Source organism: Hyaena hyaena, unplaced genomic scaffold (assembly GCF_003009895.1).
Source record: "Hyaena hyaena isolate Hyena2069 unplaced genomic scaffold, ASM300989v1 scaffold_277, whole genome shotgun sequence".
Taxonomy (NCBI): Eukaryota; Metazoa; Chordata; class Mammalia; order Carnivora; family Hyaenidae; genus Hyaena; species Hyaena hyaena.
The window spans coordinates 929,007-954,670 of NW_024080905.1; the positions used below are offsets into that span (position 1 = coordinate 929,007).

The 25,664-nt window shown below is 36.0% G+C and overlaps 1 protein-coding gene across 1 annotated transcript in view; it reads right to left on the minus strand.

The window, feature by feature from the left end:
• STAM (signal transducing adaptor molecule) overlaps positions 1–25,664 on the minus strand; it is an 87,881-nt gene that overhangs the window by 45,489 nt on the left and 16,728 nt on the right. Inside the window, exon 2 of the mRNA XM_039245886.1 lies at positions 21,040–21,124. Coding sequence (XP_039101817.1) covers positions 21,040–21,124 — 85 coding nt within the window. The remainder of the gene's footprint in view (positions 1–21,039; positions 21,125–25,664) is intronic.

Consider the following 25,664-nt stretch of genomic DNA (forward strand, 5'->3'; position numbering starts at 1 on the left):
ACTAATAGCAAAATGGTAGCTTTAAATCCAACCATATGAATAATTATATTAAATGTAAAAAATCTAAACACTCCAATTACTAGGTAGAGACTCAAATTGGATAAAAAAAAAAAGGACCAGGTATATGATGGCTATAGACTATCTACAAGAAAATCTACTTTAAATATAGATAGATTAAAAGATAGAAACAAGATAGGAAAAGATATTTCAATATTAGTTAAAAATCAAGTGGTTTCAACAGTTTCAAACAAGGAATAGTAACAGAGATAAACCAGGAGAGTCCATAACAATGAAAGGGTTACTCAAGAAAACAACAATTGTTAAGTGTAACAGAATCCAAAATCTATAAAGGAAACACTGATAGAAATGAAAGGAAAAACTGACAAATCTTCTGGAAACGTGAACATGCTTCTCTCAATAATTTGATAGTGTAAGTAAAACAAACAAAAAGTATGGGTATGGAAAAATGAACATTCCCATGCATCTTGACCTATTGAACATTCTTCCTACACATGGCAGATAACATAATTTTCAAGAACGTTGAAAATTCACCAAGACAGATCACATTCTAGACTATAACAAATGGTGACAATTTAAAATCATACAAAATATGTTCTCTGACTATAACAGAATTAAACTACAAATTAGTAACAAAATTATTGCAGGAAAATCCCCAAATATCTGGAAATTAAACAACACAAATCTAAATCACAAAAACATACTTTCACTTAAGAAAATGAAAGCATGCAATCAAGGGGCCCCTGAATGGCTCAGTCGGTTGGGTATGTGAGTCTTGATTCCGGCTCAGGTCATGATCTCATGGTCTGTGAGACTGAGCCCCACATGAGGCTCTGTGCTGACAACATGGAACCTGCTTGGGACACTCTCTCTCTCTCTCTCTTTGCTCCTTCCTTGCGTGCACACTCTCTTTCTCCCTCTCTCAAAACAAATAAATAAACATTTAAAAAAAAAAAGAAAAAGAAAGCACATTATCAAGTATCTTGTATAAGAATATTCACAGTGGCTCTCTCCATTCCGCTAAAAACTGGATCCAATGCAAATGTTCATCACCAGATAGGAATGGATTAAAAAACTGTACTATATTCATACTATGGAATATTCCTTGGAAATAAATACTACTGATATATACAAAAACTTGGATTTGGCTCCAAAAATTATTCTACAGTAGATACACAAGTATATACCACATAAATTTATTTTATGAAATTTCATAAAAGGAAAATTTCAGAAAAGGACAAAAAGCAGATTCATAGTTGGCTTAGGACAGCAGGAACTTTTGGAAGTGATTAAATGCTCTTTATCTTGACTGAATTAATGTTTATAATATAGTATATATATTTGTCAACCTAATCAAATTCTGGAACTGTATGAAGAAGTCATTTCTTAGTAAACAAATTTATTTTTTAATACAAGACCATGCACGTGATAAACATTTTTTTCACGTGGATGCTATGTAATTCACAATAAATGGGGCTCCTGAGTGGCTAAACTGGTTAAGGGTCCAACTCTCTAATTTTTGTTCAGGTCATGATCATGCAGTAGGTTAGTGAGTTGGAGCCCAGCATCGGGCTCTGCACTGACAGTGCGGAGCCTGCTTATGATTCTCTCTCTCTGCTCTCTGCCCCTCCTCCACTCACTGTCTCTCTCCAAATAAATACGTAAACTCCCATGGAACATCTCTGTGTTTAGGTTCTCAAAATTTCACATAAGCAAGGAACTCCATCAATACTCAAAACATCACAGTAAACAGAGACTTAACAGCTGTTCAATTCCTTGCCCATGATACAAGTTACTAGATACCAGTACAAACAAGATTCAAACCCAGGTGTGGCTAAGTCTAAATTCTCTACGCTCTGACCACAGAATTGCCCTGCAACGAACGAAGATAATATAAGCTGGAAGCTCTTCAGATAACTCAAAGGACAATAGCCTCAAAATATTAATTCATCAGGCTGAAATGGCATATATTTTACTTAATAATATTATAAAATATTATCAAAAGGACAAATATTGTATGATTCCATTTATATAAGGTCCTCAAAACTGCCAAGTTCATGAAGACAGAAAGTAGAAGTGCCCCAGTGGCAAGGAGAAGGGGGAAATGGAAAGTTATTATTTTAATGCACGAAGAGTTTGTTAGGGATGATGGGCAAGTTTTGGAAATGGGTAGTGAAAACACAGTCATGAAATAAAAACCATTATCAAGTGATTTGTATGCCAATGGACTCGGCTCGGAAGAAATTGGCCAGTAAGAATAATTATCCTAAAAGAGTCTTTAAGAACTGAAATACAGTCAGTCAACACTGTGATAAATTTTTAGAAGTCACATTTAATAGAGAAAAATTAAAAATTAAAAAGGATTTGTTTCTAAGTTTCATTGCCTGTTGGAATCTTTCCTCATAAAGAACATGGAGAAAAGGAAAAAAATTTAATTGTATTTACTGAATACCTATTGTATGTCAGCATTCAAATCTTATGATTGTGAAACTCTTTTTCTATTGATTTGTCATGATATTAAAAGTATCTGATAGCAGCATTATTAAACTGAAGAATTAATATACTATAACTATCATTTATATTTTGCCTTTTTCATAGAGGGACTTGTTTTAGAACCTGAATCTGTGATCCATGCTCATTTGTGCAGTTGGAAAACTATACTGACATAAAACTACAAAATTATAATTTCAAGTACCAGTAAAGGCCAACTATAAAAGGGATTATCTGAATACAAATATTAAGATCATTAAAAAATAATGATCCAAAGATGAGTGAGAGCAGTAAATGAAGTTACTAGAAAATAACCCTCTATAGTTGCTTAAATTTATGATATATTGTTTATAAACCACTTTCATTTATTTACAGAAAGAAATCTAAACTCTGATGACTTTTGGAAAGGGAAGTGACGAAAGGGCTTTGAAATGCAATCTTTACTTTTTATTTTATCTATTTCTGTAGTGTTTGAATGTTTTGCCACAGCCAATTTTAAAAACCAAGGAGATGTGTCTGGCACCAAAACAAACTTGGCTATTGCACCCTAAAGAGGAGAATGGCATAAAAAAATCAGTAAGTGTGCTCTTAAGTGCTGATGAACACAGGGAGTAAAACACAGAAGTAAAAGTGAAGTAATATATATGTTTGATTATTAATACAATTATTAATACAATTGATACAACTTAATGAAAGATTATGGTTAAAATACTGTTTTTAAAAAGGCTTGAAAGTTACAAGTGAATTTAAAATAGGTATATCACGGTTAGTATCCTCTCAATGACAAATGAAAGTTGACAACAAAGACTGTATAATTTATCGTGTATATAAGCACTTTTGAGAGTAAAAGGGGGTGCTAACTGGGCATAATTCACGAACAGTGGGCACAGAGTGAGATTATCCAAGACAAACTACATGTGTGGCCACAGAGTCAAAACTATGTTCCTCTACAAAAAGCAGCTTTTAATGCATACATCTGAGATCTGTAGTGCATAAAAGGGTGAGAAAAGAGCACAGAACTCTAAAAGTAGAGTGTTCCTATAAAACCTTGTGTAAGACTGAACGGCAGAAGCAATTACCACTAATTTGTATGGAAAATTTTCTGAGTGTTCCAGACCCCAAACAGAACCTCTCTTAGGTTTCTGACACCTGAGGACACAGATTGCTAACGGATGCACAAAGTCAGTCAAAATAAAGCACAGATGCTCACAGACACACTTCAAAGCTATGGGGGCCTGATGCTAAGATGCTGAGGGTAGTTCCTTGGGAAGGAGCTGGGTGGCACCACTCTTGCTGTCTGGAGCATATGCTGCCTCCTAAACAGCTCACTGCAAAGAAAAACTCAAGGCCATTTTCACTTTGGGCCTTTTTCTGTAAAAGTGAAATTCCCCTTCAAATTTCTTTTAGTTAGGGTAAACAGGTCTCTGTAAAAGCGAAGTGGCATAAAATAAACCTTCCAAAAGTAGGGGAGACCTGTTCTTTCATGCGGCTGGGGCTTCTAATGTCTTTTTCTCAAATCATAGACCAGCCGGAAGACAGACTTTTCAGGAATACAGAGCTGCCTTGGCAAATGTCAGTTCTGAGGAACTAAAGGATCAAAGTCAATTTCACCATTCACAAGTATCATTCCAACCCACCTCGATAAACTACTGTGAGCTTCAAAGAAAGCAGAGCTTTAGGGGGGGGCGGAGGGGGAGAGGCTCTTTTCTACCAAATCTTCTCTACTCCCACTCATCTCCCATCATACCAATCTCAGCCATTCAATTTCTATGTGAAGTTACAACCGCTAAAAATAAGCTCTCTTATGCTCAAAGGTAAATGAAAACTAAGGTGTGAAATCTCCTTAATCTTCAGACAGAAATATCACAGAGCGATGCTATTGTGCTTTCTTCTGCAATTCAGACTTCTCCAGTTTCCCACAGAGAACACAGTCCCACAAGACTACAGAACTTGAAGCTCTTAAGGCAATTAAATCTGGAAAGGATATATTCTTTAAATGAAGTATATCAGCAGTCACTTTTCAATCTAACAATGAATTAATAAAACTTTTCATCTTGCTCATTCATCTTATTGGGAAAGTATCCAGAAAGCAAAAGCCCTCTACATCGAGTGCCATATCTTCATATCAAGTGTTAAACGATACCAACCCTTATGATTAATCCACTTTGGTCACCAATACTGTCAGTCTGAATCACCGTCTCCACGTATATTACAATGACACTGTGAAAACAATATTCAACAGGTAGCAAATAACTCTGCTCATAATGCTTTCATTAACTAATGCCATGCCATCACCTTCACTTTGGCTTTTATGAATTTTCACAAGTTTTACCAAGTCTTGTATATAAAGTAAAGCCATGAAAGGTCACCATGAAACTAAATCTTTATGACTACCAAATCAGCTTTCCATGTTAGCTATTCTTATTTACAAATATCTACATGGGTAGAACTCTCCCAACACAGTAACTGTTTTCTATGTAAAAAGTCATAAATAAATGTTAGATAAAAACAGTAAGGGACATATCACATTTCTCACTCAAGTTCTTAATGACTGTGTCTCAAGTATCAAATATTGGAATTTTGTTTACTAAAATCCACAGTTTTACTCTGATATATTCATTGTTTTGTTATCTAGGTCAAAGTTCTCATTCAATATTTAGAGCTGGCCTCTGTGGCAAATTATGTATTCCAAAGATACCCACAATGATAACTCCCTTCCCACATGTTCTTGTATGAAGTGACTATGCCACTTCCTATCAAGAGGAAAAGTTTAATAACCCTCTTCTTGAATCTGGGCTGACCTCAGTGACTTGCTTGACTAACTGAATGTAGTAAAAGTGATACTGTGAGACATAAAGTTCATAAGAAGTTATGTAGAGTACACCTACATCTCCTAGAACATTTATTTGCTCTTAGGATGATCCCTCTGGGATCCCAGCTACTGCTCTGTGAGGAACTCCAGCCACAAGTACAGGCTTTGGGAAGCGTTTTAAGTGATAGCTCTGGCTGAGAACCTAGTTGACTGCAGCCATCAATGGCCAGCCATATTGAGCATCCATCCCAATCAGGCCTTCAGATGACTCCAGTCCCAGCCATCTGGCGACTGCTAGTTCACGAGAGACTTAAGAAGTGTTCAGATGTTAACCCACAGAACAGTGAAGATAATAATAAGTCGCCCTTTTAACACACCAAGTTTTATGTTGTTTTCTCAAATAACAATGGATAACTAGAATCACAGCTAACAAAATGTGCCGAGATCTATTAGCTTTAAACACTATTAACTTTTATTACTTAGAATTGCTTGGGTTTTCTTTCCATCTTTTTTATTAAATAAAATTTTAATAAAATTACCTTAACTGTTTCTCCTCCCATCTTTAGGGGTCCTGAAGATGAGATCCAGACCTACATTGCTCATCCTTGGCTCCCTACCCCATCCCTACCCATGTATGTTCTCAAGTTAAATTTGAGGGAACAAAATAGGAATTATTTAGTTCCTACTGTTGCTCACCAGTGACTGAAGATAAAACATTTTCATTCTAAATGCTGCCTAAAATAGTGCCTTCAACATGGTTGATGCTCAAAAAAATCAAGCTAAATATGGAAAACACTACTTTTCACTATTGTACTGTATTTGGTATTTAGAATAACTAAATAATCTTCCTTGCTAAGCTCAGGTAGCTGGTTTTGTTACTGACTCCCATATATCTTCCACTGAGTTTGCTTTCTATGAGAAAAATGTACATGCTTTCATAAAATTTTGTCTTAGAATTACAGTAAGATCATAAAAAGAGGACAAATGAATATTAAGCAGTGCTGGGAGGAGCACAGGATGTGAGGTGAGAGACTCATAGTAATAAGCACAAATGAATTATTTTGTAAAACTCCTTGGTAAAGATGAAATCTGTATTTGCATTTAGAGGAGTCTACCACTGATTCCCAACACTCACCTCTGAAAAGAGTACTCTCTCACAGAACCTTCTCAAAACTCCATTTTGGCATTTTAAAACTTTTGTAAGACATATTCTCTCTTTTCCTCCTCTTGAGATGGGAAAACAAAGACTGGGGTCAAGGATAGGGACAAGAACAGGGAAGGGAAATTATTTCTCACCTTTCCCAATTTTCAAACCCCCAAATAACTTTGTTTCTCTTCACTTACCATGTGAGAAAAGAGCATAGGCACAAATCTCACTGTTGTAAAACATAAGGAAACAGTACCATTTTCTGAGGTGTGTGTGTTTCCAAAGTCAGGGCATAGGTGAAAACGGCAGTTAATCAGCTTCTCTTGATTAGAGAGTTACCTGTTGGAAAACATGCTCTACCATCTCTCAAATATGCTCAATATAGGCAACTTTCCCTCAATCATTAAGGCAAAACTGACTCTGAGCACCAGTTGAAAAAGTAGGCTTGCACACAGGGCCATGTTGTTGAAAACATGCATACCCTGAATTACAATCACACTCAGTACAATGAGATAGTCACACTCCACAAGAGAAATGAAAACTGTAATGGAGAGATGGCACCATTTAAGTTAACTAAGTGGACAGCAGGGACAAGTCTTCAGGAAAAATACAATTTGAGGTGGCTACAAAGAACACATTTAAACTCAGGAAGTTAAACATGCCTATGATGCAGCTCTAGAGTCAGAAGAACATGGAGAAGTAAAGCTAATTTTCATTCCTGCAATTCTCCTTTCAAAGAATAATGAAATTTCAAGCCTCTTTAAATAGCCTCAAGAAAATTTCCAAATTGTCACATTATTTATAAATGTCTGCCTACTTACAGTTATGCTGCTGTACAGTTATGACAGATAAATAGCGCAACATTATTTTCTAGTCACCAGTCAGTGGGATTACCTGAGAAGTCTTTCCACTTACATTGAAAAGGCCAAAAACATGTAATGATTGTGTTGTATAAAGAAGTCAAGATCTGTGACATCTTGAGTTTTACAAAACTTAAAAATAAGAGCTCTTATTTCAAATATGTCCCACTTCTTTACTTCTCATTTGAAAAGTATTTTTGTATCATAAAAATATTAAGTTAAACTATGGTAAGATTTTATATCCTTAAGGAAATTACTACCATTGAAAAGACAGTAAATTCTGATTATTGTATCTATTACTAAATCAGTCAAAGATCTTAGGTCAATCAACATTTCAAATTTAGGATACCATCTCTTCATTATCCCCCTCATGGGACCTGACAGAAGAATAATACGGCATTTTTCTTAAAATATTGCAAATATAAAAGACAGAAAAAATAACAGTAATAATGTGAAGCACAGTTAATGAATATATAGTTCACTTTATATAGTTAACCTTTCATCACCTAAGAAGGAGGAATAAAAAAGTACAAAGACACTAGCAGTAGGTTTCTATTTTTTTTTTTTATTTTTTTTATGTTTTATTTATTTCTGAGAGAGACAGACAGCGTGAGCAGGGGAGGGTCAGAGAGAGAGGGAGATACAGAATCCGAAACAGGCTCCAGACTGAGCTGGCTGTCAGCACAGAGCCTGACGCGGGGCTCGAACCCACGAACTGTGAGATCATGACCTGAGCCGAAGTCGGACGCTTAACCGACTGAGCCACCCAGGCGCCCCAGTAGGTTTCTAAACAGAAGCACTACTATGTGTTCAGAGCAGAAAAATTCTTTGTAGGATTAGACCATCTGCAGTGTAACACCCTGGGACCCATCTAACCAATGTCCGTACTAACCCCCGCATTTTGACACGAAAGTCATCCCTAATAAAGCAGTGCCACCCAGGCTGAGAACCACTGCTCGACAAAAGCAGCGCTACGATGCAAAAGAAAAAGTAGAAAAGATGTGAAGCTTGACAGGCCTCCCCTTAATAGGAGGTTCTGATGTTTCCTTATCAGTATGTTATTCTAATACTCACAGAATTGTGCCAGGGACACAGACACATTCAACAACGTTAGTTCTAGTTTGTTCTTCTAGGTTACTTTCACAACTTTAGCTTTCAAAGTTATTTTAAATTAGAGTGATTTGAACTTTAAATTTTCACTTTTCACGCTATAAGAAGTGCTTTACTACAACTTAATATTCAAAGATTTACGTATATCTATATTGCAGAGTGGTGGCAGGGAAAATGCACATGAACGGCTTTTCTAGGTCCTAGTACGCTAGTACCTGGCAGGCACACACACTCAACAACATGGCAGCTCAAATCTTTGCTGAAGTAAAATTTCTTTTTAATTAACAGATAATATAAAACTTCCTTGAATGCTGAGAAGACTCTAACGTAGAGGATCCCTTTCAAAAGTGCAAAAGCATCACACTAGCCATAAGAGAACTCTAATATAAAATATGAAAGCAATCAGAACAGAAATGAGTAACTGTATATTCAATGGCATATTAAAAATACAGAGTCAATCTGCAATAGAGATTCAATCTGCAATACAGATTACATAAAACACAGTCAACACAAAGGCGAAACACTAAGCCCAAATAACAAATTCTCAACTTCGAGCTGGTAAAGCAGGCATTTCTCATGAGATGGCAATGGAACGTGAATACAGTACACAACTGATGTTACATGCCTACTTAAAGAACAAGTGCATGATTCCAAAAGAATTCAGCAGAAAAGTAGGTAAACTGAGCTTCTACATAGTACATATTGAGGATAAATGGAAGAGTAGATAAAAGTCACTACATACTTAAATTCAGTATGATGATATTTTGAGTTTTTCAGACCATATAACACTATGGTATGTTTCTGTCAAATAAAACACAATGTAATATAATAAATGGGAGAGAGAAGAATCACTAAAAACTTCAATATCAAACTGACATGTTTTGATTCATGATTTTAACTTTCAAGTAACTGTTCGCTTTGAGTGCTTAAGAACATAGCACAGAAGAGTGAGAGAAAGTAAAATTGGGAGTAAAAACTCAACTTTGAATTTTGCCTCTGCTACTACCTTTGGAAAAGTCACACTAAAAATCTCAGTGCTTGGAGGCCTGGGTGGCTTAGTCCATTGAGTGTCCAACTCTTAATTTTGGCTCAGGTCATGATCCCAGGGTCGTTGGATCAAGCCATGCACTGGGCTCCATGCTTAACGTGGAGCCTAAGATTCTCTCTCTCCTCCTATCCCGCTCCCCCACCACCTGCATGTGATGCTCACTCTCTAAATTTAAATTTTTTATATATAAATAAATTTCAGGGCTTTAGCTTCCTATCTATTAAATGATCTCTACAGTCTCGAGGATTCTACAGGTCCTAGCTATAAAATAGATGGTGTTTTAAAAACTGCAGTTGGGGCTCCTGGGTCGCTCAGTCAGTTAATCATTCGACTATGGCTCAGATCATGATCTCACAGCTCACGGGTTCGAGCCCCACACTGGGCTCTGTGCTGACAGCTCAGAGCCTGGAGCCTGTCCTTCAGACTCCGTGTCTCCCTCTCTCTCTGCCCCTCCCCTGCTCACACTCAGTCTCTCTCTGTCTCTCAAAAATAAACATTTTTTAAAAATTAAAAGCTGCAGTAAAATACAAAAGTAAAATGATCATATAGGGCAAGTAAAGATGAAAAAAATAAGACTGAATCAGAATCCTATGCTAGTCAAGGACCTGACTCCTGCTACTATCCCCACCTCCTCCTCAATCATCAACATCTTTTTCCCCTTACAATGGGTCATTCTCTTTGGGATAAACAGATGTTATATTTAATACAGCCACCATAGAAAAAGAAAATTCCTATCAAACAGCCAGTTAAAGAAAGGTTTCACTTAAAACAGTGACTAAAAGGACAAAATACTTAATAAGAAATTTCACCAAAACTGTTCAAGGCTTATAAGAGGAAAACTTTACAACACTACTAAAAGATACAAAGATATGCTATGTTCTTGGATAGGAAGATTTAGTATCATAGAGACAATTTATTAATTCAAAACTAAGCCAATTTAAAAAGAAACAGTTTTGTTTTTAAACTAGTCAAGCCAATCCCAAAGTTTATCTGGGGCCAGCAGGAAGGAGAAGGAGTATTTAGAAAAACTATGAGGGGGAAAAAAAAAAGAAAATCTAGCCCTGTCAAATACTGAAATGTATTCTAAGGCTTTAATAATTGAAATAATGTAGTAGTAGCACCAATAAGACAAAAGATAAAGTTCAAAAATAGTTGGGGTAGTATACACAGTATGTGTATATATATATATATATATATATATATATATATAAAGCAGTATATGTATATATGTATATATATATACACAGTACATATACACAGTATATATATATATATATATATAAAGCAGTATATGTATATATGTGTATATATATATACACAGTATATATACACAGTGTATATATGTGTGTGTATATATATATATATATATATATATATAAAAAGCACCATAATATATAAAGGTAGTATTTCAAATCAGAAAGGGAAAAGATGGACTATACCAAAAATGGCACTGGAATGTTAGGTACCCAAACAGAAAAGAATAAAGTTAAAGCCATACATACCTTGTACTACGTAAGAGGATATTCCAAATAGACCAAAGAATTAAATGTAAAAAATGAAACCACAGGTAGAGACTTTGGAAGAAGTCTGGCAGTTTCTTAAAAAGCCAATCATAGTCTTCCAAATGATCCAGCAACCATGCTCTTAGGTATTTACCCGACTGAATTTAAAAGCCTACATCCACAGACAAAAAAACCTTTACTTGAATATATTTCATATTGGCTTTATTCACAGTTACCAAAAACTAGAAGGAATCTAGATTTCCTTCAATAGGTGAATGGAGAAACAAACTACAGTATACCCATATAATGGAATATTGTTCAGAAATAAAAAGAAATGAGCTACCAAGCCATGAAAAGACGCAGATGAAACTTAAATGCCTTTTACTAAGTAAAAGAAGCCAGTCTGAAACAGCTACATATTATATCATCTTCATTATATGACATTTTAGTATAGGCAAAATCATAAAAGCAGTAAAAAACCCAAACCAAAACTATGGTTCAGAGAAAGGGAGAAAAGGAACGAATAGGTGGAGCACAGGACATTTCTAAGATGATGAAGCTACTCTGTGTGATACTGTAATGACAGATACATATCATTAAAGTTTTGTCAAAATCCATAAAGCTGTACAGCACAAAATGAGTTTTAATGGAAACTATGGGCTTTGGTTAATAATAATGTATCATTTTTGGTTCATTACTTGTAACATATGTACCACATAATACAAGATGTTAATAACAGGGGTAGCTTCATGTGAGAGGTAGGGTGAGTATATAGAATTCTTTGTTCCGTTTGCTCCCTTGTTCTGTAAATCTAAAAATGTACTGGCGCTGGAGCCTACTTTACTTCAGATTCTTTGTCTCCCTCTCTCTCTCTGCCCCTCCCCTGCTTGTGCTCTTTCTCTCTCTCCCCCTCTCTCTCAGAAAAACAAACATTAAAAAAATTTTAAGCTGTATTTAAAAACCAAAATCTATCAGTTATGAAACATAAAAAATGAAACCACAAAGAAAAATGAGTTAATTCTAGTAAAGCCTGGGAGAGGGAAAGTCCTACACAATTCAATATTCTACAAACCATAAAAAAAGACTGATAAATTTAACTATATAAAATTAAAATCTTCTAAATGGAAAAAAAAAAAAAACTAAGTCAAGAGAATAATGTAACATACATATCCCTAACCTATCAAAGACTTTAAGAAATGAAAGAATATGTACAAACAGGTCACAGGAAAGGAAATGTAAAAAGCTCTTAAACATAGAAAAGGATATTCAACTTTGCAAAGGATAAGAGCGAGCCTTCAACTCTAAGGAAGATATCCCATGATGAGCCCAGAGTGATGTATATGGAAGTGTTGTATTACTATGTTGTACATCTGAAATTAATATAACACTATGTTAACTAACTGGAATTAAAATTAAAAAAAAAAAAAAAAAGACAATCCCATCTGCAGCCTCTTCACCTTTATGGAAAGGGGTCAAAAAAGAGCTGCAACCACTCTTTCCCAGGCCTCCAAGGTTCCATCTGCAAAGGTCTAGACAAGTCTCGGGCACTCAACTTTCTCTACTGTACAATAACTGAGACTTTGAGAACACATGCCTATTACTCCTGCTTACCAGTGCCTAAAGAGAAGCTCCAGACTATTCTTTTCATCATTAAAGAGCTGTGAACATGCACTGCTTTCCACCTTCGAAAGCTCCTCCACTCTCCTCCAGCAGTCATTCACAGTCCATTGTCAACAAGAGCCCTGATCCTCAGTCCTTTTGCTCTATGGAAATCTGGCTGTCCATAGAGCACACTACTCCTACTATACATGGGTCTTCTCTGCCCCCGTTACTACTTCCAAATCATTCCCCCTCCCTCTTCCTAAAACAGTCTCATTTTCATCAAGTCAGACTATCTTCTTAATGCACTTATTTAAAAAACCTCAGTTACCACCTCCATCCCTCAATGATTTTAACTCCTGGCTCCCTGCCACTTTCTTCAACATTACTCCTGTCTTAATTCTCAGAGATGATGCTCCCAACATTTTGGCTTTTCAACTTCTATCCCACTTTATTAACTACCATGGTCATATCCTAGACCATACCATTGCCAATAAATGAAAACCCTCTATAATCTCAATTTCAAGCATTCCGACTAGCTCTTCTATTTTTCTAACTCACTCACTCTCTTATATCCAACTCTCTGCTCACTTAGGGCCAATCACCTCTTCTCCAGCTACTCGGTATCTTTCAAGTTCTTAGCACCAAGCTTGCAGGATTCGTGTAGATGTTATTCCCTCTACCTGGGACCTCTTGCTTTCAGCTCTTTGCTTCTTCTCAGCTTTAAAGTCATAGCATATATGTTATCCCTTCACACTAGTCCTTCACTGAAAAATGTAAGTAGGTCTCCGCTTTTATTCTCCACTAAAGCACTCTGATCACTATCTATCTCTTTAGCTTGTTTTCTGTCTACCTGTTTATTTCTACCTTCCACTAGTAGACCATCACCACAGCTGATGACAAAGGCTTTACTGCTTTATTTACCACTGCATACTCAATGCATGATAGCCAGCTAGTAGCCACTGTTCTGTTGTCAAATAAAAGAAAAAAATGACTGATGCAGAGGGAATGAAACCAACTAAAAATAAGTTCATGATCTAAACTGAAACATGGAAATCAAGATCACACTTTATTAAAAAAATAATAATAATTTTACTCCTCTTGGTACTCTTCCCCTAATTTGCATTATACTTAAGAATCCTAAATATGAATCAGACTCCATTTATAAACTAGAAAAATCTACAGTACCTAGAGCTGTTGTGATAATTAAATAAAATGTTTCTAAGGCACTTAAATAACACCTGGCAAATGATAAGCCATCAATAAATATTGGCTACTACTCTTTAAAAAAAAGCACTTAAAAGACCTTGAAAATTAAGGCCTATAAACTGAGGATTTGATAATAAAATATATATTGGAAGAGATCTGTCTCTCTACCGAAATAAAGATGTCTGGGTCAGAGATTACTTTTTCCTTAAAAATACCTGGAAACATTCTATCAATTCCCAGTTGAAACACAGAAATAGTCACAGCCCAAGTCAAGATGATACAGACAAAATGAAAAGCATAAAATTTTTAGCAAACTCTTTTCCAAAGGCTCCTATTTGTATTTTTCACAAAATGTCAGTAATGACTATCATTATCCTTCTAATTCTATAGGAATCAATGATTTACTACTGAAATAGGTCCCTTAGCCAAGTAAAGAAAAAAGTTATATCGTGTGTTCACTGAACTATATCTTTGTCTCAAGCTAAGCAAAGACAGTTCCGACATAAAATAATAGCACAAATTAATCTGGATGTCAATTTCTAAACTTTAATTTTAACTTGTAATTGTGGGCAATCAAGACCTACCCTTCACATTTATTTTTTTACATGAGGCTATGAACAAATCAATTAAAACTGACAAAAGCTGTTCATTATGTGAAGACATGTTAAGGAAAACTGCTGCCATCATTCAAAGTTCTCTTGATTCTCAACAGACTTGAGTCCATCCTATGACCTCAATGGCGAGGCATTTTCCAGTACTTACTCATGCACTGGAACTGCACACTAAAAATCATGTGGATATCTTGGGAAGTCAGAAAAAATTTTTCAAAATGTTCTTTAAGGTTTTAAGCCCAGCATATTCAAACATCTCAGGCTTAAAAAAGACTTCAATAGCCTATATGAAGCAAACAGTAATAACAACTACTAGGCTTCCTGAGACTGATATAAATATTTGCAATTATTAATTAAATAATTTTAGTTAATAATTATTAAAGTGTGTTAAATATTCTACATATCACTAATCAAAAACTTGTGTTAAATTAGAAAATGATTTCTAAATTTGTCAATTTAACAAGCAATGCATTACTAACAGACATTAAAAGAAATACATTTCTGGGGCGCCTGGGTGGCTTAGTCGGTTAAGCGTCTGACTTTCGCTTAGGTCATGATCTCGCAGTTCATGGGTTCGAGCCCCGCGTCGGGCTCTGTGCTGACTGCCAGCTCAGAGCCTGGAGCCTGTTTCAGTCTGTGACTCCCTCTCTCTCTGACCCTCCCCTGCTCACGCTCGCTCTCTCTCTCCTAGAAATAAATAAAACAAAACAAAGCAAAAATAAAAGAAATACATTTCTAAGGCTACCAGGATATGTTAATTTATTAACTAATTAAAAATGTGGAACAGTGTATTCAATATGCTTATTACATATGAATGGGAAATTCATATTCCAGTAAAGAAACAATGCAAAGATCCAAAAGAAACACAAGTGGTACCTGTGGAGGGTGGGGAGAAAAACAGGGATAGCTGTTAGACTTGTCAAGGTTATCTTTGTAAGTTTTAATTTTTGAGCCAAAATAGATCTATTTTTAAAAGAAAAAAGTACAGGGAGGCTTGAATGGCTCAGTTGGCTAAGCAACTGACCCTTGATTTCAGCTCAGGTCACAATCTCATGGTTCATGAGTTCAAGCCCCACATTGGGCTCCACGCTGACAGCCTTGAGCCTGCTAGGGATTCTTTCCCTCTCTCTCTGCCCCTCCCCTGCTCGTGCATGCTCTCTCTCTTCCCCTCAAAACAAATAAACTTGAACAAGTACGTATTTTATATGAGCATATATATTTCTTGAAACCAACACACATAAATACACTCACATATATGTATGCATGGTTTAAAGGATAGAATAGGACTTTAAAAGAGAAAGAATTAAGGAGGATTTCTCAAAACAGTGGAAGCCATGTTTCTGGGTCACAGTTCTGACTAAAGAAAATTTCGCAATGATGGCTCTTTTTCTTCCCCTTAAAACTTGAAAATACTGCCATAACTTTAAAATAGATGATGCTTCCCCCCAAAAAAGAAGAAAAGGCCAATAGGATTTTTTGGGGTCGGGAAGACTGACACAAATTATTTTATTTGTGCACTAAATAAGTCTACAATATACTGATGTTTATAAATCATTTTGATAAAAATACCAAAACTTACAGGGGAAAAAAAAAACTTTTCTTAAAGTTCCCTGCTCAATCCCCAAATCCACCCTCTTATATAGATCTGTATATTTTATAAAATTAGATTAATACCAAATGGCAATGCTTTTTTAAAAAATATACACTCTTGCCTAGTACACAAATAACCTTATGAAATGGATTCTAATCCAGAACTACTACTTCAAGCTGCTCTATCTAAATTTGTTTCAGGAAAGCTCACATCACGTGGGATGTGGGATCTCAGTCTTCTGTAAAGCACAGCCCCAGGTACCTAGAACACCTCACTGACAACCCACAGTAATCAATGTTTTTATGCAGCCATCAGCAGCCCATAACTACACAAATGCATGTAAACCAGATCTCAAGTTCTTCACATACACTAATTACAAACTGATTTCAGAGATTAAATATAAATCTTAAGTGGTTACCAGATGCTTGGGGAGGGGGATCTGAGGAGTTATCTAGTAAACAATTTCAGTTGGGGATGATGAAGAGTACTGGAGATGGATAGTGGTGCTAATCCCACAACAATGGGAATGTAATGAATGTCACAAAGCATGCCACAAAACAGTTAAAGTTATAAATTTTATGGTATACTATATTTTACAATAAAAATAAACAAGCAAACAAAAGAAATATGAACACCACCATGAGTATCCCATAGTTTACTACTCACCTGAGAAGAAGTTTAATAATTTTCAACTACTAAGTTGATCCGAGAATATCTTTAGGGGGCCAAAAAAAATGTTTTTATTTTAAAAGAAAAGGAAAAAAGGAAAAAAGGAAAAAAATGAACTTCTGAGGCAAAGTAAATGTTTGGATGTGTAATAATATAGTTGCCTTTATAACAAAGCAATCATAAAATAGTTTTATTAATTTTCACAGAGAAACGGACCCTTGAAATCAAATGTGGCCAGGGCCTGTGAAAAGTCCTAACATGGCCCTAATAGTTGCCATTTCCTATTATGAAATTACCAAGGTATAACATAAAAGTGAAATGTAACTGCATAAATATAAAACATTATTCTTAAAGAAAAATCACACTTGAACAAGTATTAAGAGTTTGAAATTTTTTTTAAAGTTTGATACTATTAGAATAGCATCTCCATTACTATTTAATCCCTTTCAAACAATTCTTTATTAACAAGATCTATAAAGAGATACTACATTTATATAAAGAAACAAATAAATGCTTGGAAATTAACTTGATGAGGATTTAAAGGAACTAGAAAGAATGTTAAGGGAGGAGACATAAGTGGAAGGAAGAAAGAAGAAGAAAGGAGAAAACACTACTTAAAAGGACAAAGAGAACTAGGGGCACCTGGGTGGCTCCACTGGTTGAGTGTCTGACTTTGGCTCAGGTCACGATCTCACAGTTCATGGTTTCGAGCTGCACATCGGGCTCTGAGCTGACAGGTCAGAGCCTGGAGCCTGCTTCAGATTCTGTGTCTCCCTCTCTCTCTCTGTCCCTCTCCTGCTCATGCTCTGTCTCTCTCTCTCAAAAATAAACATTAAAAAATAAAAAGGATAAACAGAACTACGCTTCATGATTTAAATTAGCAAAATTGAAAATACTCCCTAAGTGAATTCATTGAAATAGCACAATGTCAATTAAAGAGGGACACCTGGGTGGCTCAGTCAGTTAAGCATGTGATTCTTGATCAGGTCATGATCTCACTCTCTGTGGGACTGAGCTCCATGTCAGGCATTGTGCTGACAGCACAGAGCCTGCTGGGGATTCTCTCTCTCCTTCTCTCTGCTCCTCTTGCTCACTTTAGTACTCTCTCTCTCAAAATAAGTAAACATTTTTTTAATGCCCAAAAGACAACTGAAATATTAAGGAATATACTGATGGAGAGTACACTGTCTAAAACAAATATGAAAAAAAAAATGGGCATGTGTCTAAACTACTGATATTATATTTAAAAAGACAAATGAAAAACAGTTTTTAAAGCTACAAATTAAAACATATTAAATATATGAGGACAACATAGATGGACCTAGAGGGCATTATGCTAAGTGAAATAAGTCGGAGAAAGACAAATACTACATGATCTCACTGATATGTGGCATCTAATAAAACTGAACTCACAGAAGTAGAGAACAGGCTGCCAGAGGTGGGGAGGGGATGGGGTGAGGTAGGTGAAGGCGGTCAAAAGGTACAAAGTTCCAGTTATAAGTAAGATCTGAGGATGTAATGTACAGCATGGAGAGTATTGTTATAACACTTTATTGTAATTTTAAAGTTGCTAAGGGAGTAGACTTAAAGGTTCTCATTACAAGAAAAAAATAGCAGAAAGAACAAATATTACTAGTACAATAACATTAACATGAAGAAAAACAAACTGATCTCTTCATCTTCACTGTACATTACACAGAATTTCAGATAGATTATAAATTATGTAACTGGAAAAATATGAAATATTTCTAGTAATGAAAGGGAGATCACTTGCATTTCAAGCAACTAACCAAGTATAAAAAGTATATACAAAATGAATACTAAATTTGTCTTTATTAACATAACAAGAAACCCAACAGAACGAAGAGAAGTGGGACTTAGTAACTGGAATGCCAGATAAAACTTTTATCTCCAAAATATACAGGGATGCAGTTAGGTTGATAAATAGTCCTTAACGGGCAAACTGTCACAAAACTGGAACTTGAATCAAAAAGAGGTAAAGTTGCACCCATATGCCAGATACTACTATCAACATTTTACACATGGTAACTCATCTCACACTGACAATCAGCCCCCTACAGAGAGGATGCTATTTTTATTCCTCCACAGCAGACAAGGAAGGTAAGACATTTGCCTGGTGTGACAAAGTGTTCAGAACTCAGATGTGAACCCAGGCAGTGTCACTCCAAAGTCCATGCTCTCAACCACTAAGCTAGCTGCTTTCTTCCTCCACACAACAAAAATTCATGGACCTGTTCACTGGACAAATCTAAGCCTATCAGAAAGATATAAAGTAGTATAATGCAAACAAAACAAAAATAAGAGTGATTCTGATAGAGGGCTTTGAGGATGCACACGACCATGATATGATCTGCAGCAAAGGGATAAAGAAAGTTTGTACAGGAAACAGTACCTATAGTGGGCCTGCAAGGATATAAGACACAGACACAGAACACGGGAGAATAAAATATTTCACACTAAAAGAATAGAATGACCAAAAGCACTTAACTAAGGTAGAAAAGCACTGGCAACTAAAAAGCTTGAGTTGAAAAAAATGGTACTCAGAGGAAAAATAAATGGAAAATAAGTGAGACGCCTAGAGGGAGGTCGGACTTAACTGAGTGCAGAAGCTAGGGGAGTAACATGGTCAGAGTTGTTATATGGCAACGAGATAGAAGAAGTGGACAGAAGATAAATGGAAATAGAAAGAGATGTCAGAGGGATCATTCACTAGTCCAGGCATGGTAACGAATGTCTCAAGTAACACGGGACGAACAGAAATAGAGAAAAAGCAATAGCTATGTAGCACACAGTAGCTACTCCAATTCCAATTAAATTAAGGAACTAACAGGGTCAGAAAGAGAAAGACTCAGTGCGCTCACATGCAAGGACAACAAAGGGGATGTGGATGAGGCTACATTTTAGGGAACCTGGCTGTTTTGGTGACAACGGCTGCACGTTACGGGCCAAACAGGGCTTGACCGAAGGGGTAGAGAGACCTTGAGGACAAACCGCCCCTGCCTGGTTTGGCCATGCTCAAGAAGTTAACTGGGGAGACTTTGTAACATCAACGCTTTGAGAGACATTATGGAGGCAGACTGACAGAATCAAGCAAGAATATTAACGTGAAGGAGACTCTGAGGTTTTAAGAACACATGAAATAATCTTGTCACTAAGGGAGGGAACAAAGGATGGAAAAGCAGGCTTAAAGCAGAAAGAGACGTGACTTCAGGTTTCTACGTGTTGAGATGAAAGCTTATACGGTATCATCCAGAAACACTGATGTGTCCTCAAGACTGGAGCTAGAGTGGGAAAAATCACAACTGAAAACAGAGATGTCACCCACATAAAGATACGTAGAAGTTGTAAGATTAAAAAAAAAATTACTAGAAAAGAAAAAAGTATTGGGGGAAAAAATGGATCAAAGAAAGTTGAAGGAAGCATATCTTTAGAAGGGAAGGAAGGAGAAGCAAAGAAAGCATCGGCAGAGGGTTAAGATCAACACCACAAGAATCAAGTATAATCCAGCAATGCTCTCTTAACATTTTCCTCAACCAAGTACATAAATAATAGTTTTGTGGCACAAAGGGGTAAATGAGACTACTAATAACCTGACATTAATAGCCCAGGAATTAATGAAATTATTAATCTGTATACCAGTTAATCCATTCACTGTATTGAAAGTTCTGGATTGAAAGTTTAATGGCAAAAAGTTTTGGATGATACTGTCCTAAAATTGTCTCTCTTCAACACTCACTCTTTTCAATTAGTTAGGTGCAATGCTGCAGATATGACTGCAGAAGAACTGAAAAATAACCATGAAACTTGATAGCTGAGAAATCACTAATGGTTTTAAAAATCAGCGGGAGGGGAGCCTGGGTGGCTTAGTCGGTTAAGCGTCCGACTTTCGCTTAGGTCATGATATCGCGGTTCATGGGTTCGAGCCCCGCATCGGGCTCTGTGCTGACTGCCAGCTCAGAGCCTGGAACTTGTTTCAGTCTGTGACTCCCTCTCTCTCTGACCCTCCCCTGCTCACACTGTCTCTCTCTCTCTCTCCTAGAAATAAATAAAAATATTTTAAAAAAATATTTAAAAATTAAAAAAAATAAAAAAATAAATAAAAACCAGTGGGAAAAGTTAGACTTCAGGAAGCAAATATGGACAAGGGTAATTAATTAATTAAAATAACAACACTGTTACCAGTCATGTTACCCTAAATGGTCATAAAGAGTAATTTAAGTGGGATGATTCCTCAAATCTTTCTGGCTAAAAATTCTCAAACAAAATTGTTTATGCCTTATTTTGTAACCCTCATTTCATTCATGTTAATAAAGAGAACACATAAAGCTCCTTTGAAACTCTGCAACACTTACCCAGTGCGAGACTGACCGACTTTATCACAAATATCCAAAATGAGGCCCCAATCCTCAGCAGTATTCATCTCACTGGTTGCTTTCTCTGTGTATTATGAAAAGAAAGCATAGAAATATCATTTTTAAAAATCTTTAAGAGGTAAATGATCACAAATTAATAACCTGTGATAAAATCAAGTAGCAACAACAAATCGGAATAGCTGCCAGGAGTCGGTTCAATGAAATGTTCAACTCCATCTTTAAAAGGGGGTAGGGGCACCTTTACTATCCATTATAATCATTTCCCCCATACATGCTTCAGTTGCTTGTTACTTAATATAATAAACAGGCCACTGATACTTATTTACAAAAAAAACTACATACAGCTCTACCCCTTTACACACACAGAAAGACTAAAAGAAGAAATACCTTCATTATCAAATAATTCTTAGCTTTACTTGCCAATGAAGAAACAAGACAAATCTCTACCAAAATGTTTCAGGTAATAAAATTAATTAATTATATGATTTTGTTGATTTTCATGTCTGACATGGGGGAAGGGGGAAAATGAACAAAAGAAAACCAAGTTCTAACTGCGTATTTTCCATTAAATAAAAACTTGACAAATTAAAAACATCAACAGAGGTAGCACAGACTGAGCCCATCATCTCACTCACTAAGCTCCCTCCCTTAATTACAGTAAAAGAATTTTTTAAGGCAAACACACAATGACAAAAAAAATAAACAACAATACCTCAAAAACTATGTAACAATATAGATATATGGCACCTACTTAGAAGACCCAAAAAAGGCAAGTCATATACTGGCAGTAACAAAAGAGCTTAAGAACCAGCCTGTTTTACACCACTGCATCCTCAGAAGAGTCAAATACCAGCAGCAGAAGGTAATGCCTGCAGCTGACAGTGGAGGAGAAAGGACTTAGGCAGAAAGGGCTAATGCTCTTGGAAGTGTAGGTTGGTACCTACTTAGCCTCCCTCACTCAAGAGCTCTAGCAATCACCTCTCCCCCACCCACCTGAGTAAATGAATGATATGCTTTCTGAAGATAAAGCAAAGTTTTTCTAACAGGCATAGTTGACACATAAGCACCAAAAGTAAGGAATTACTTCTAGTTTCCAATAAAGCATTTAAGGAACTTGGAAGTTACCACTCCAACCAACCAAGTAAAAAGCTACTGAATAAAGTGAAAAATAAACGACTCTTCTTAGATCCCTCAGAAGTGGGGGTCACAGGACAAATGCTGCCCCCAAAATCAGAGTCACAGAAAGACAGATACGTTGGAAAATGAGAGAGCAGAAAGCCATGAGCAGAAACATCATCAGAAACCAGTACCACAGATCTAAATTTTAACAGACAAACTGCTGGAAGCTAAGTGTGCACAGTTCTGGGAGTTAAAATCCCAAAGGGGCCCAGACACAAGGGGGTCACTGCATTTTTGTAAATTTGACTACCATACACTCTCCCAGGATCTCAAGGTGGGTATCAGAGAAAATATTCTGGCTTTCAGCAGAAGGGAGACGATTACCATTGTGAGATATACCAGAGTATTCTCTTCTTAACAAGGCCTACCTGTTAATTATTTTAACTAGCACCTACCCAACTAGTGTCTTACTCGAGATTAACCCATCTGGGGTTACGGAACTTCCCAACTCCAGCCTGCTCCAGCATTCATGTGAGTAAGGGGAGTACCCAATTGCAGCCCATCTAGCAATCCTTTCCCACCTAAGAGGGAGGGAAAGCTGAGCAGGTGAGAAATTCACACCTCAGGGGCAGAGACTCATTATAAAGAATACCTACCCACCAGACTACACAACACTTCTCCATACCTAACATCTTACCATTACATCCTGTCTAGCTTTCAGCAAGCCACACTATAAGACAAAAATCAAAGTCTGAAGAGTAAACATCAGAATCTGATTAGCACATGACAGGAATGTTGGAATTATCAGAAAAAGAATTTTTAAAACTCTGATTAATATGCTATGAGCTCTAACGGGAAAAGGAGACAAGATGCAAGAACAGATGAAGAACATAAGCAAAGAAATGCAAATTCTAAGAAAGAATCAAAAAGAAACGCTAGAAACCAAACCAGTCTAACAGAAAGGAATGCCTGTGTGGGGCTCATAAGCGGACTTGAACATGGCTGAGGAGAGAATCTCTGGACTTGTGCATATGTCAAGAGGAACTTCCACAGCTGAAAAGCAAGAGGGAAAAAAATGACTGGAAGGGAAAAAACATAACAAAAACAAACAAACAAACAAAAAAACCCCCACCTGAAACAGATCATCCAAGAACTGTGGGAAACTACAAAAAGTAAAACATAGGCATAACTGAAATAGAAGAGAAGAGGGGCATCTAGTGGATCAGCTGGTTAGGCATCTGTCTGACTTCAGGTCATGATCTCAGTTTGTGAGTTTGAGCCCCATGTCAGGCTCTGTGCTGACACTCTCGCCCCCCAAAAGAAACAAAAAAAATTTTAAAGAAAAAAGAAATAGCAGAGAGGAAAAAAACAGAATACTTGAAGCAAAACAACACATTTCCCCAAACTGATGTGACACATCAAACCAGAGGTCCAGGAAGCTCCAAGAACACCAGGCACAATAAGTATCAAAAACTACACCTAGTTATATCATTGTCAAACTGCAAAAATCAATAAAGAAAAAAATAGAAAACAGAAATCAGCAGAAAAAAATACCTTGTCTATATGGGAGTATACATATTAATTACATCTGACATCTCAGAAACCATGCAAACAAGCAGGAAATGGAGTGAAATAGCAATGAGAGAAAATAACCACCAAGGGTGGTACACTATTATGTACCCTGTTAAATTATTCTTCAAAAGGAAAGCAGAAATAAAGACTTCTCAAAGAATCATTAAAAAAATTTGTTGCCATTAAACTAACCTTGCAAAAAAATGTTTAAAAAAAGAGTTCTTCAGAAAGAAGAAAATGATATAGGATGGGGTGTATGTGTGTTTCCATAAAAGTGAAATAAATGACAGCAAGGATACCAAGAAAAGGAAGGAGGAATTGTGAATATTGTTACTCACTTCACTTGCCTGCACTACCAATGAAGTGGTATAATGTTATTTAAAAAAGCAACGACTAAAAATAGCAAAAATAAAAGTATAATTAATATGCTATGAGAGAAGACTGAATCATATGAAATGTTCCCTTAAAATCACAAAAGGCAAAAAAAAAAGAGTGGAGGAAAAATAGAAAAAAATAACAAGGGCTACAACTAGAAAATTACAACAGATAATGGCAGATATTAATCCATCCATACCAATAATCACTTTAAATGCACAGGAAGTCCACTTTAAATACAAAGACACATATACATTAAAAATAAAGAGCCGGAGAAAGATATACCATGCTAACACCAATTAAAAGAAAGTGGGAGTAGCTATACTAATTTTAGACTGAGTAGATTGGGAGCAAGTAAAGTTATCAGGGATAGAGCCATTACATAAGGTAAAGGGATTAATTCTCCAAAAAAGACCTAGCATCCTTACTATGTACATGCCTAACTACAGAATATCAATATAACAATGTCAAAAAATAATAAAACTGCAAAGATAAATAAATGAAGCCACTATTACAGTTGGAGAGTTTAACAGCCCTCTAACAAAAAATAGATAAATCCATCAGGCAGAAAATCAATCAGTAAGGACATAGCTGAATTCAACAATACAGATTTTTTTCCTAATGTATGCATTCAAAGCTACAGAATATAATTGAATGTAATTCAGACAATTGAATATAACTGGCATCTACAGACTATCCAACAACAGCAGAATACACATTCTTCTCAAGCTCATAAGAAACATTCACCAAATACACTGCATGGCCATAACACACACGATAACAAAGGTTAAAAGACTAGAAATCTTACAATGTCTGTTCAAAGACCAAAATGGAATTAAATGAAAAATCATTAACAAAAAATTAGCAAATCACAAAATACATGGAGATTAAACAACACACTTCTAAGTAATACACAATCAAGAAAGAAATCTTGAGAAATTTTTAAATATTTTAAACTAAATGAAAATGAAAGAACAACATATCAAAATTCATATTATAGTTGAAATCTATGCATACTGGAAAGTTTGTAGCTTTCAATGCGTACACTAGGAAAAAAATCTAAAATCACTAACATAAGCTTCCACTTTAGGAAACGAGAAGAGCAAATTAAATCCAAAGTAAGCAGAAGAATTAGAGCAGAAATCAATGAAACTGAAAAAAGAAAATAGAGAAAAATCAATACAACCAAAATTTGGTTCTTTGAAAAGATCAATAAAATTGATAGTAGGGAAAAAAAAAGAAAGAGAAGATACAAATAACTAATATAAGAAATGAAGGAGCAGATGTTTCCACAGACCTTGTGACCATTAAAAGAATATTGTGTGAACATTACTATGGCTCAGTAATATTGAGGGGATCATGGAAACCACCAATTTATAGCCAATCAGTAAGAAGCACAGGTCATATCCTAGACTTTGGCATCTGAAGGGGAGAGTGAGGGCAGTTTTGTGGGACAGAGCCCTTAACCTGTGGAATCTGGATATTATTTCCAGGCAGATAGATAGTGTTAGAATTGAGTTAAATTAGTGGGATACTGG